General features: G+C 39.5%; 1 protein-coding gene and 1 pseudogene across 1 annotated transcript; both read left to right on the top strand.

Moving 5' to 3' along the window:
- The first annotated feature begins 4,978 nt into the window (after positions 1–4,978).
- LOC122436412 (serine protease 52-like) lies at positions 4,979–10,386 on the top strand. Its single transcript, XM_043460213.1, has 5 exons — positions 4,979–5,166; positions 6,685–6,820; positions 7,196–7,443; positions 9,461–9,594; positions 10,088–10,386. The coding sequence occupies exons 1-5, from the start codon at positions 5,052–5,054 to the stop codon at positions 10,358–10,360; spliced, it is 906 nt and encodes a 301-aa protein (XP_043316148.1). The 5' UTR covers positions 4,979–5,051; the 3' UTR covers positions 10,361–10,386.
- Positions 10,387–12,549: 2,163 nt separating this feature from the next.
- LOC122436396 lies at positions 12,550–13,839 on the top strand (annotated as a pseudogene).
- The last annotated feature ends 361 nt before the right edge of the window (positions 13,840–14,200 follow it).

Genomic DNA, 14,200 nt, shown 5'->3' with positions numbered 1-14,200 from the left:
GGACAGAGGCTAGGCTTTTCATAGCCCCTCCATGGATTCAGGCTGAAAATCCAGCTACAAATACCTGGAAAGTGAATGTGCGTTACAGAGGCCCACCGTGGACTCAGTCTGACTCTGCACCAGCAAACCCTTGGACATCAACTGAAAGTTTCACAATAACATCATGGACTCATGGAGTAAAGCAAATTTTAAATATTTGGACAGAGCCAATAGTTTCCACAGTCACACTGAGGACTCAGGCTGAATATTCAACACCAAAATATTGGACAGAGACTAAGGTCATTTACATAGTCACAGCATTGACCCAGTGTCAGTTTCCAGTAAATACTTTGACAGAATCTATAGGAGGCATAATCACACCTTGGGCATCTGCTGAATCTCTAGCATTCAGTTCTTTCACACAAAATATTATTGATACAATCAAATTTTGGCCAGTGCTTAAAATTGAGTCTAAGAAAAGGTGGAATCTGCCTCAAAGTGGTACACTCATGTTTTCACTAAATCCTCAAATTGATACTTTTGGATCCTTGAACCAAATTGAAAATCAAGACTCTCCCCTGTGGACACATCCTGAAATTGATAATGTCAATACAATGACCTTTCTTGAATCTGGAACCCTCATATCACAGGTAATACCTTTGTCCCAAGGAGCTAGACTCTGGCTCCAAACTAAAGCTGATATTAGCAAAACATGGTTTATATCCTCCGAAAAAATAAATTCCTGGGCCCAATCTGAGTCTCAAAGAATGAGTACCTCAACCCATTTTGGAGTAGTTAGAGTGAAGCCCTTGGCCCAACATGAAACTCCTAGAGTCATGTCATGGCTTCAGATTGAAACTGGTACAGTCCACCCTTGGAACCAGTCTGAGGGAGACACAGTGAGGTTCTGGCCCCTTTCTGAACCTGAGGATGTAAGAAAATGGATCCAAACTGGAGCCAGTACAGTCAACTCTTGGACTCAACCAAGAAGTAGTATAGTCAGAGCTTGGACCCAAGTTGAATCTGAACTAGTCAGACCTTGGACACAATCTAAAACTAATGCAATCACACTCTTGACCCAGGCTGATACTTTCAAACCTTGGTTCCAAACTCAAATTAATGCAATAAGAGTAGGGCCCCAAACTCAATCTCAAATAGTTACTACTTGGATCCAAACACAGTTGAAAATAGTTCACCCCTGGATTCAGCCTAAAAGTGATTCAATCAGAATTTGGACAGATCCTTGGATCCAAGCTGAAACCTACACAGTCAGACCCTATTATGAAACTGATATAAGAAAATCATTAACCTCATCTGAATCTCAGTCAGTAACATTTTGGTCACTGAGTCAAAATTCAGTTATGACCTCATTTAACTTGGAATCTCAGATGACATGTTCCTGGGTCCGAAATGAATTTGACACAATCAGTCCTTGGAATCAATACGAAACTAGTTCTGTTGAATCCTGGATCAAGTCTGAAACTGGTACATGTCAACCCTGCCTCCATACTGAATCTTCTACAATCTTACCATGGACCCAATATGAAACTTTAGAGATCTACCCTTCAAACCAACCTGAGACTCATACATCAATAATAATAATAATGCACTGGTTCCAGTCTGAAATCGATCCAATTAATACTTGGAATCAGCCTGAAGTAGATACAATCAGATTCTGGACCCAAGTTGAAACAGAAATAATTCCAGTTTGGAGCCAGATTGGAAGTCAGGTGGTTGAGCCTCCCAACTTATCTGAAGCTGGTATAGACACACCTTGGTTACAGACTGAAACTGATGTAAATAGACCCTGGATTCAACCTGACTTTCAGTCAGTCCATCCTTGGACCCAGCCTGGATTTAGTATAATTAACCTCTGGTCTCACCCAAAAGCTGCTGTAAATCAACCCTGGACATATGTTCAAACACAGGCAATCAGACCCAGGATCAAGGTGGAAGCCAATACAATCAAATCTTTGTTTCATGTCCAAGTGAAAAAAGTCAGACTGAGGATTCCTTCTGAGTCTCAAATATTGAGTTTCTGGATGCAGCCTGATTTTAGTAGAGTTAATGCTTGGATCCAACCAGCAACTCAGGCAGTCAATCCTGGGTCTCACCTTAAAATTGGTAATGTTGCATCCCTGGCTATTCATAAACCTGAAACAGTCAGAATATGGATCCAGCCTGAAACAGAAATAAGGCCTGGCATCATTTATAAAGCTGATATAATCACATCATTTGCTTCTCCTGAAGTTGAACAAGAGGCAACAATTAGTCACTTTGATTCCTGGTCTAACCATGTAACATTTTTACCAATAGAAACTGTTCCTTCCCTACATGAGTATTTTGCAGCTTTGTCAACTGAAATAGCTGCAGTAGAAAGTCAAGGTCAAATAACTTCTGTCCAACCCAGTGAAATCACAAATATTCTCTATCTTACACTTTCAAGCACACGACTTCCTGGAGGAGCTGGTTACCTGAAGTTTGGCAATGAATTACAAATTACCAAAACAAAAGGAAGCCCTGATGTCCCATCTAGTTCTCTCAACCCACTTTATCCATCTTTTTCCTTTCCTTTTCCTTGTTTTTTCCCACCTTCATGTTCTTTGTCCCTTACCTGTTCAATCTTTTCTTCTTGCAAATTTTCTTCACCCTGTACTTTTCTTTCTTGCTCAGTTCTTCCTCTTATGGCCTTCTCTCCTGTTCTTCCCTTAGCTGCTTCTGACAGTTCTTTCCAGAAACCATCTTCCTCAAAATTTACTGAAGACACCATTCTTTCCCATACTTTTTCATCCTTGCATGCTGGTCCAGCCACTCTTTTAACAAAGCAACCATCTCTGATGTCTGGATCTCAGCCTGGAACCAAGTCTAATCAGGCTGAACAAGATCTTCTTAAGTATTCTGAACTTAATATTTCCCTTGCTGAGTGTCGCCTGGGTGTGGTCTGGAAAGAGAGTCTCCAGGCTTTCTCACTCTTCAAGACAGCCGTTATTTCTCATGAAGTCACAGGCAAGTTCAGTTTATTTGAGTTACTCTATTTGGGGATATGTCTTTGCTGGAACATAAAACCAGTTTTTGGATAGACCAGAGATCACGTCAAATTGTGGTAGGGCCAAATTAAAATTATAACCTGCATCAAGAAAGGTAATAAATAATATCATCTTAAGATATATCCACATAATTAAGCAAATATCTTATTTTGCCAGTAATAGTTTAAGATTTAAATTTTATACAGAGAAGAGTAGTATAAGAGCTTTAGTGCTTAGAAATAGTTTACTATTCCACTTGGGAAATGAATAGAGGTATTTGGGGTTTTTCATAGAGAGTGTAGACAAACTGTTAAAATACCTAACTTTATAGGGTTAAAATGTACATATATTTCCAAGCATTCCTGAAAAATGGAAAAGTTACAGGCATTTTCCTAAAATCTAAACTTAGGAAGTCAGCATGTTCAGGGAAAGAAGGGTGGTACCATTAACTTCACCCCGTCCCAACTATGGATTCCTTCTACAGAGTGTGGATTACGCCCTGGCCTTGTTCCACACTGTCCCAACTGCTGGGAGGCTGAAGTGGGTGAATTCCCTTGGATGGTTTCTGTGCAACTCTCTTTCTCCCATTTCTGTGCTGGTTCTATACTGAATGAACAGTGGATTCTCACTACAGCTAGATGTGCAAATTTCATGTGAGTATGAATCAGTCATTTCAAAAGGTTAAAGTATAATTACAAAATATGAAGATTTTGAGTTCATTAATGGTATATTCCTTCAAAGAAGCTATTCTTCCTTAGAGAGTGGATCTGTTATATATTATATGGGATACTTTAACTCCTGACTTTGCATGGTTTCCCTAATAGCTCAGTTGGTAAAGAATCTGCCTGCAAGGCAGGAGATCCTGGTTCAATTCCTAGGTCAGGAAGATCTGCTGGAGAAGGAATAGGCTATCCATACCAACATTCTTGGGCTTCCCTTGTGGCTCAGCTGGTACTTTCCAAGTCTGTATCACTCAATGTTAAACATTATAAATAGTAGAATATAAAATATTGAAAGTATCCGAACATATTATGCCTAATAAGATATTATATGTTGGCAGCAAGTAAAGAAGAGAATAAAACTAGTAATTTAGTGTTCACCTAGATTTCATTTGATTCATATGATCTCTAAACACTTTTTTTTTTTTCCACATTGAAATACGTCACATTAAAATGACTGCTAAATTTTCCTCCCAGAAAAAACTCAGAAGCACTGGCCCATGTTCAGGTGGGGCTTATTGATTTTCAAGATCCTGCTCAAGCTCAAATTGTAGGCGTTCATCGTGCCATGCCCTACCTGGGCCCTAGAGGACCGTTGGGACCTGGTCTAATCTTCTTGAAGCAACCATTGCATTTTCAACCCCTGATTCTTCCTATCTGCCTGGAGGAGAACATAGAGCAAGAGAAAAATATACAACTATATGACTGCTGGCTACCCAGTTGGTCCCTCATGAGAGGTGAGTAATGCAGAAAACTAAGATTAGAGGACAATGACATATTTGGAAAGAGCAATATTTTATAATGTGTAATAGATTTTTTGGTTATCTTCTTCTTTAGCCACATTTCTCCTTCTAATCTAGGCTAATGTTTAAACTCTCTATGCTCTGTTTTCCACTAGGAAGTCCTGGAATTTTGCAAAAAAGGCACCTGAGCATCCTGCAAGTCATCACATGTGCCCAGTTTTGGCCCAAACTGAATGAATTTACTTTCTGTGTGGAAGCCAAGAAAGCTATGGGGGAGGCTGGCTGTAAGGTGATGAGTTGAGGGCACAAAAGGCAGGGAGAAAGAGAGGAATATCCTTCAACATAAGAAGTTATTTCCTAACTTCCTTTAAAATATTCTTTTTCTTTCTTTCTTTCAGGGTGATCTGGGGGCACCCCTTGTGTGTCATCTACAACAAAAGGACACTTGGGTGCAGGTGGGAATCTTGACTCACTTTGATGAACGCTGCACAAAGCCTTACGTCTTCAGCCAAGTGAGCCCTTTCCTTTACTGGCTCCAGGGAGTTACACGACCCAGCAATGCACCCTGGTCTAAGCAAAGACCCATGACCACCTCTGCTTCCATCTCCCTTTCAGTCTCTACCTCTATGAATGCCTCAGCTTTTACCTCCATACCTGCTTCTGTCCGGCCACATTTCATCTCTCTGCCACAACCTCAGAGTAAGGTCCAAGAAAATTGTAGTGAGTGATGTGTTAGAAGGAAAGGAAGAGAAGAGGATAATGAAAGTAGAAAAGGGGATGTAGAAAATGTTGTGTTCTTTTTTTCCTGGTAATGCATGAATTTTTATGCCAATGAAGACAGGAATTATTTGTCTATGGCTTACAAATACAGTTAATCCTTGACACATTATTTAACTTTCTTGTGTACCATGTGCTATACATGACATTATCATTATATTAAACTTAATATATTATTCTGAAACCTAGAGAAGTACACTGGATTCATCATTTGTTAAAGATCAAACTGGGAATAGGGATAGCACAGAAACTCAAATTTCTTGTTTGCCTAATACAAAGTTCTTTATTATTACTTATTGCTTTATAAAAGTAATTTTAGAAGTTTAAGTTAAATACGTTGGTTTTGTTGACAATATGTAATTATTTCTAGAGGGTACTATGTGTCCAGCTTCCCTGGTGGCTCAGATGGTAAAGTGTCTGCCTGCAATGTGGGAGACCAAGGTTCGATTCCTGGTTCAGGAAAATCCCCTGGAGAAGGAAATGGCAACCCACTCCAGTCCCCTTGCCTAGAAAATCCCACAGACAAAGAAATCTGGTAGGCTACTCTCCATGGGGTCACAAAGAGTCAGAAATGAATAAGCAATTTGCCTTTTTTATTTTGTTTTGTTTTGCTATGTACCCAACAATGATATATTTTGATGATTATCATTTCTACTTTCCTTGACTCTTATGAAACAAGTTACACTTATCAAAGTAAGTTGGATCTATTTTGATTCAGTAATATTCCTACATTTTACATTTTTACCTAAAGTCATTTGCCTTGGCTCACATTGCCATATCCACACTGAAGTATGCTTTTAAAACAGAGAGAGATTATCTCATTTTATGGTCAAATTCTTCAAAGTTTATTCACACAGCTATCTCAGAGTATGCATCAATGCAGAATCAAATTTTTATCAAATTTTAATCTTCAATTTTACTACTTTTAAAAATAGTTTATCTATACCATTTCACACACACTCACACACACACACATGCATACTTAGCTTCAACTCCCACTTTTTGAGTTCCTATTTCTTTTTAAATATGAGCGTTTTGCTGAAATTTCCTATTCCGTGTGTCTATTTGTCATGTCACTAAGTTTTACATTTAGTCAGCTCACCCCTCCAGTTCACTTAAACTACAGTTTTTATTTCTGTAACATTTTCAAATCAAATTATTGTCTTTTATGGTTTTCTAGTTTATTTTCTTATATTGTTGTAAGTCAGTGGGAGAGCTGGAGGAACCTGAACCTGGACCATTAAAAGTTACACATTTGAAAAGGCAATAATAAGGGGAGAATTATTTCCAGGGAGGTAACATGTTCACAAAAATTCTAAGTTTGTGTTTGCAAGTCAATTTAATAATAGGCATGCTTAGCAGAGCTGTGAGAGGTGAACAATTTTTAGATGGGATATAGATGAGAATCCTGCTGAATTCATTTTTAATGTTTTTCCTCAGCTTTGGCAGATCAAATTTCTCTGAGATATGCCATGCCTTGGCAGGCCATGATCATCAGTTGCAGTAGTCAAATTTGCAGTGGTTCCATTGTTAGCAGCTCTTGGGTACTCACTGCGGCCCACTGTGTCAGGAATATGTAAGTTAGCCTCGTGAATCTTCCACTATACTATAGCCTAGTATCTCCAAATTACTTTGTTGAAGCATTCTTTGAACAAAGTCACTTCATGTTATGTCTGAATCATCTCTCTTACCCTTCATAGCATATTTACTACAGGCTAAGAAAGCATGCCTCTGTGTTTGGCTGATTGTTATCTCTGCCAGTTAATGTTTCTGTAATCATATTGTCTGTGAACCCAGCTTTATTTCCCTTGATGTAAAGTATGAACTTGGTGTATCAGGGCTAAGGAATACATAAGAAAAGCTAATATAGTAGATTTAAATGATTCAAATTTCCAAGGGAGTCTATTCTAATTATTATTCTATACTAATTATTCTCTAACTACTCACATAGGAATCCAGAGGACACAGCTGTAATATTAGGCCTGAGGCACCCTGGGGCACCTCTGAGAATTGTTAAGGTCTCTACCATTCTTCTGCATGAAAGATTCCGATTAGTGAGTGGGGCAGCAAGAAACGATCTAGCATTGCTGCTCCTTCAAGAGGTCCAGACTCCCATTCAGCTTTTAGCACCGTTGGGTCATCTGAAGAATCTGAACAGCTCAGAATGTTGGCTTTCTGGGCCACGAATTCTTAAGCCAGGTTAGTAGTTATTTTATTTGTTAGGGCACTGATTTTAAATAAGACAGTGGTGGTGGTGGTTTAGTCATTAAGTTGCATCTAAATCTTTGTGACCCCATGGACTGTAGCCCACCAGGCTCTTCTGCCCATGGAATTCTCCAAGGAAGAATATTGGACCACTATACAACATTATAATTTCTACTTTTTGTATATGATCACTGCTCAACACCATAAACTTAGTTTTCATCCAACACCAAATATTTAAACCTCCATTTACCCCTTTCCTTCTCCCCCTGCCTATCCTCCTCTGGTAGCCACTCTGTGTTCTCTTTGTTCATCAAAAATCATCAGAGACATGCAAAGCAAAACCAAAGTTAAATAATACATGTTATAATGACTGTCATCAAGAAAACAACAGATAAATGCTGAAGATGTTGTGAAGAAAAGAGAACCCTCTACACTGTTCTGGTATTGTAAATTGCCACAGTCACTGTGAAGGTCAGTATGGAGGTTCCTCAGAAAACTAAAAATGGAGCTATTATATGAGCCAGCAATCATACTTCTGGTTCATATTTTTTATGGTAAAAATTTAAGGAAGAAGTATTTCTTTTTAGAGTTAATAACTTTATTAAGATATAACAAACATATAAAAAAAACTGTGCATATTTAGTCTGCATAATTTCAAGAATTTGGAACTATCCATACAACTATAACACAGCTTTCCAGGTGTACACTGGTATGGAATCCAGCTACAATGCATAGTTTGATCCCTGGGTCAGAAAGATCTCCTGGATGAGGAAATGCAACCCAGTCCAATATTCTTGCCAGAAGAAGCCCAGGGACAGATAAGCTGACAGTCTACAGTCTATGAGATTACAAAGAGTCATACACAACTGAGTGACTAAACAACAGCAATACAAATGTGAAACCACTTAGTTAAGCTAATAGACTTACCCATCATTTCCAAAAGGGGACTTGTGTTCCCCATTGTGTGTGTATGTGATAAGAACACATGATGTGAGAACTACTTTCTTAATAAAAAAATTTAGGTGCATGATACAATATTCTTAAATTTAGGGGCACTTTTGTACTGAAAGAGATTTTGCAGTTTTCTTAGCACTTAATCACCATGCTTAGAAGACTTTATGACTTCAAACAGCACCCCATTTCTCTGTGCACCCAGGCCCTGAAAACCATCATTTTATTTCCCATATCTACGAATTTGAATACATGACATATTTTGTTGTTCAGTCATTTATATGATATATCTGATACAAGTGGAATCACTAAGTATCAATCTTCCTGTAACTGAATTATTACAGTTAGCATAATGTCCTCCAGGTTCATCCATTATAATTAAGAAAATTTTCTTTTTTTTAAAGACTGAATGCCTTGCCATTGCATAGGCATACCTCAGCTTTTTACTTATTTGTATATAGACATTTGAGCTGTTTCATTATCTTGGTTATTGTGAGTAATGCTGCAGTAAACATGGGAGCACAGAAACCACTCCTCAAGGAAGAACTATATAACTACTGTCTCCATTACTCCTCCTTTTAAGATTTTTATCATTTTATATGAAACTAATTTTTATTTAATAAAATGATAGCTTTATTATGAATCCATAAAATTTTAAAGATGAAAGATAAAACAAGGGAGATCTTTCTGTGTGTAACCAATTTTTATAAATAAATAGATAAAATATACAATCAAACAGTTTTGTATCTTTAGAACATAAGAAGATGTTTTTGTGTCCTTTAATTTGTTCTTTTTAAGAAAATCAAACTGGATTTAAGTTGAAATTTCTGAACTTACAAATAAAATGGTACTTGCTAATTAACAACAGTGGCATTTGAAAAATGAGTGAAAAGATTGGAACATATACATTTGTAGAATAAATTGCTAATGATGACAGTGATAAAGCATCTTAGCATAAAAACTTAGAAATAAAGGGATGCTAGAGATTGTGGTCTTCTCTCCAAAGCTGGTGTTTCAAGATAAACTATTCCATTGAGTTTTTTTTTTCCAACTGTTCTAGGAGAGACAGATGAAAATCCTGAAATATTACAGATGCAGGTGATAGGAGCTTCAAGTTGTGCCCACCTTTACCCTGATATAGGGAGTTCTATTGTGTGCTTCATTACACAAGACAAAGACTCTGACACAAGTGTGGTGAGCCGGGTTTTTTCCTTTAAAATTCTACAGAAGCTACACCTTTCCCATATATAATCAAGTAAACCAAATCATCCCTAAATGATAAAAATCAGAAACTAAGAAAATTGCTCAAAGACTATGTGACTAATCTCTGACTTATCTTACATTTGTCATTCTTCTGTACCCAAACTAAACAACTGATTTGGTGCTCTCCAAGCAAATTTGTATCTCATTTATTTTATGCACTTTTAATTATAAAATCATTGTTTCTAAGAGTCCATCACATAATAAACCTTTTTTTAAAAAAAATTTTCCATTTACAAATGAAATCTTTATGGTCAATGATTTTTATTTGTAGTGTCACTTGTAATATTAATGTGTTTGATGATAAAGTTGATTTGCCTATGTACCTATTTAAAGTCTTGCTATTTCTCTGAATACCAGCTTGAAAATGTAGAATGAAGAATCTGAGATGGTGATTTGAATCTAAATTCTACCTTTAACTTCACAGGAACCAGTGAGTCCAGGCAGTGCTGTCATGTGCAGACCAACATCTAGAAATGGAAGCTGGAGACAAATAGGCCTCACTAGTCTGAAGGCGCTGGCTACCATTGTAAGCCCCCACTTCTCATGGATATTATCCACTTCAGCAAAGGCAGGGCATCCATTAAACCATGCACTCATGCCTTGGATGGAAAAGCCTAAGTCCTCTAGTCTCATAAAACAGCCAACCACCCTGCCATTTTCTTCAATAATAATTGTTATACTACAAAGACTTTTGTAACTCACTGCAAATATAAGGCAGGGCTAATCTATTCAAACTATAAGTAGTAAAAATGTTAAACAACATTAAAGAAAATTAAGACTCTGTACAACCTAGGAATATATGTTATGAATAAACTAAGTTTTAAGATAATTCCTTGTCTTCACATTATTTTGAAAAATTAATTTTATTTTGCTAAATATTGAAATTGTAAGAGGACTCAAACATATACCATCAACAAAAAGGTAAGCACAAAATTTGGAAAATAAAAACTATGAAACAAGAAAAAAATAGCATGCTCTCTAAACCACTAAGTGCAGTTCAATTGAAAAATGGAAAATAATTCTTGATACCTACATTAAGAAATTAAATGCTTATAAAATAAGGAATTTCATTAAAAAGCCACACATTATTCCTCAAGGATGGCTGCATTCCTGACACTGCTGTAGCCTATGGCACAAGTTTAGGGAAGGACTCTGCAGCAGCTGAGCCACAGTAAGGACAATGTGTGACCCCACATCCTCTCCATGGCTTACAGGTTGGATCTGAGCATCTTTATCCCTGATGTTACCAGTAACCCTGTCTCTCCTGTGTGGACTCCTGAGAACAGGTGGTTTCCTGATGCTGCTGCTAAGTCGCTTCAGTCGTGTTTGACTCTGTGTGACCACATAGACGGCAGCCCACGAGGCTCCTCTGTCCCTGGGATCCTCCAGGCAAGAATACTGGAGTGGGTTAGCATTTCCTTCTCCAATGCATGCTTGCATGCTAAGTCGCTTCAGTCACGTCATACTCTGTGTGACCCTATAGACTGCAGCCCACCAAGCTCCTCCATCCACAGGACTTTCTAGGCAAGAATACTGGAGTGGGGTTGACATTTCCTTCTCCAGGTTGACTGCTACCCCAGAGGCAATTTCAAGCTTGAGGAGGGTTACAGCATCAGGTTCTTTGCCTACACCTTGCAAATGGCTTTACTTCCCCAGTTGCGGGTCAGGTACTTTTGAACTGTTGGTCATGCAAACAGCTTCCATATCACATGCTTTGTGTTGAGCTAAGACTGGCAGCTTAGGGGTGTGTCCCATCGCGAAATGGTTTTGGAGCCCATTTGATTGGTTCAGTGACGGGATCTAGAGGTCAGGTTGTAGAAGTCAGTCCCTTCCTGCCAATCTGTTAGGTATCCGTGATGTTACAAGGCTCTGCGCCTGCATGTCTTACCTTCCCTGCTATAGACAAGTAACCAGTAGTTGGTGCAGAGTAACTGCAGCCTGTGAGCCACCTGCTGTACTTCTGTGTCCAACCCCTTCGTAGCTGGGACCCATGGCCAGGGCAATGTGGAGAGTGAGATGAGGCCAGAGGAAGGTAGGAACAACCTGGGACCCTGGATCTTCTTAGTTGTGAGCCCAGGTTTTCAGGGGGCAGAGGCCCTGGGGCCTGCCAGCACAGTGGGGGCAGTGGGAACAATGCAGGCCCCAAGAGGCATGCCAAGTGAGAAGGCCTCCTCTTCAGGATGGAGGCAGTGGAGGAAGGTGGGTCCTGGAGGATAGAGAAGTTGCACGGGGATTGGGCAGGAGTTCCAGCTGCTGGTGGAAGACATCATGGAGGAAGTAGAGGTGGTGGCAGTCAAGGAGCAGGAGCAGATGTCCTAAGAAAAGCAAGAAGAAAAGCTGGACAAGCAGGGCCAGGAATATCCAAGCCCTGGATTCCTGAGTGACCAGCCCCTGCTGGAGGTGCTGTTAGCACTGGAGGTGTATCTGAATCCTGTGAATAAGAAAGTCCAATGGGCCAACCCTCCACTGAAACGCAAGATCTATCAGAGGTGGGCCCTCCATCTAGAACACAGAAGTTGCTGGGACCAGCCGGCAAAGAGAACAAGTCCAGATAGCAACCACACGGAAGCCTGAGAAAAAGGAACTGAAAGTAAAGGATGGGGTTGAGAGGGCTGAATGCTCTTTAGGCAAGTCAGCGATTTTATTGAGTAAAACAGCTACCTTTATACTAGTACAACCAGAAAACATAGTTCATAAAAAATGCCATCTGGTGTTTGTCACATCAATACAATTCTTTGTCTTAAGTGATTGCAGAAGCTTACATCTTGTTTTTGGTATTCCAAGATAAACTACTAAGTGAAGGTCACTACTATGTTTTTCTCAAGGAAGAACAAAGAAGACCCAGCAAATGTTTTACTACTTTATCATGGGGTGGCGGGACAGGGAATGGCCTCTTTCAAGGCTTTCCCAGGGCCTTTTTGGACCTTGAGCAGGCCGGCTCCCCACAAGAAGTGGCATCATCTGGCAGGCCATGTCTTCTGGGTTAAAATTGTATCCCTCCTGTTGTGCTTGTGAAATTTGTTTTTTTCTGGGCTGCTACAAAAGCATTTTAACAGATCTGGAAGTTTTGGTACAAAGTCTATTTGTTGGATTATGGGTATTGGATACAGTCCTGCAAATATGTTCCTGATATTATGGGTGATGTCCTTGCTATTCTCCTTAGTACAAATTGATACTCTGACTTTACTTCCAGGGGTCTGAATCAGAATTATCATTAGCACCAGGAACTCTTCAGAGAAAATGGTTGTCAGCTACATAAGTCTTCAGAACACTGAATGAATTTGGGGATGAGGTTGGGATTTTTAGTGCTCATGCTAGTTGTAGCTAGGAGTGTTTGTTTTCCAGAAATAAGCTATTTTTAGGAGGATAAGATAGATCTTAGGGCCTGCCTGTTAGGAATAGAATGCCCTTGTGTTAGTGCATTAATATGCACAGGCTTGGAGCTTATTGGGCCTTCATACAGTCTGCATTGATGTGATGTGACTAGTTACTAATAACAAGTTGAAGTCAGACAATACCAGGCTGCTATTTACAACAGCTTTGCTTGTCCAGCCCTTTCACCTCAAGCATCTAGAGCCTCATTGACTTAAAGCAGTATGTGAACCACCACCAAATGTCAGCCATGATGAGTGACCTATATGCAGACATGCTTAGCTATATGACCAACTTGAAGGTAAAGCTGCGGACACTGATATTGTGAAGGGAGGTGACTGGGGAGGGGAGGGGGAAATGATTTACACTTGAAAACAGGAAAGGACAGCTCTTCTGTAAAGAGGTTTCATTTCCCTCTGTTCCACTTTGTCCTGGCAGGTGGAAGAATTCAGAGGACCCACTGATTGCTGGAAGATCACTTTCTTTTGGAATAACAGATATTTCCAGAAGGAAGTGATTGTTAAAAAGTATCTCCTTTGGGGAGCAGGGGCAGAAAGGGGTAAGTTTAACTTGGAATGTGTTTAGGCTCTTCTCCAAAACTCCTTTTACTGCAGATTACCGAGCATCTTTTTCCACTTCAGTTCAACGGTACCAGATATTTGAACATGAGGCATACAGCCACAGGCACCACAACAGCAGGATTAACATCTTCCACTGCTTCTCTGACCACAACTTGCAGGATCTAGCAGGATTGCTGAGGTGGTGTACAACTGGGGCTCTGCAACATTGATGATTGATGTTTGAGTTCTTGGTGGCACATGGAAAAGTTTGGGGTCTGGCCAGAACTATATTGATCTTGCTCCTTTTCCTGACAGATCATCATTAAGGACTAATCCTTTACAGTACTATGTGAGGAGGAAGGCTCAAGAGGTAACTTGGAGGAGGACAGGCGAGGAGACCAGGACCTGGGCACTGACATGAATGTTTCCAGGAACTTTAGTCATTTATTTCACTTGCAAAGAAATTAAGACTCCATGAAATACAGAGTGACATGAGAGCATTGCCATGGAAAACTGTAGTGAAAAAGAGGTTTGAATTAGGAAATCTTGAGGTAGATGAAGCAGCCTGTTTCCAAAGTCACTCAGATTTAAAGCTATCCCAGTTG

The sequence above is a fragment of the Cervus canadensis genome, chromosome Y (assembly GCF_019320065.1).
Source record: "Cervus canadensis isolate Bull #8, Minnesota chromosome Y, ASM1932006v1, whole genome shotgun sequence".
In the NCBI taxonomy this organism is placed as follows: domain Eukaryota; kingdom Metazoa; phylum Chordata; class Mammalia; order Artiodactyla; family Cervidae; genus Cervus; species Cervus canadensis.
This window is presented reverse-complemented; position numbering and strand designations above follow the sequence as displayed.

What these genes read in the sequence shown, in the direction of transcription:
- LOC122436412 (XM_043460213.1), top strand. Translation starts at nt 5,052, where the DNA reads ATGACCACCTCTGCTTCCATCTCCCTTTCAGTCTCTACCTCTATGAAT. An exon ending in GCCCACTGTGTCAGGAATAT is followed by an intron (nt 6,821 to 7,195) that starts GTAAGTTAGCCT and finishes CTACTCACATAG; the next exon opens with GAATCCAGAGGACACAGCTG. An exon ending in GCCACGAATTCTTAAGCCAG is followed by an intron (nt 7,444 to 9,460) that starts GTTAGTAGTTAT and finishes CAACTGTTCTAG; the next exon opens with GAGAGACAGATGAAAATCCT.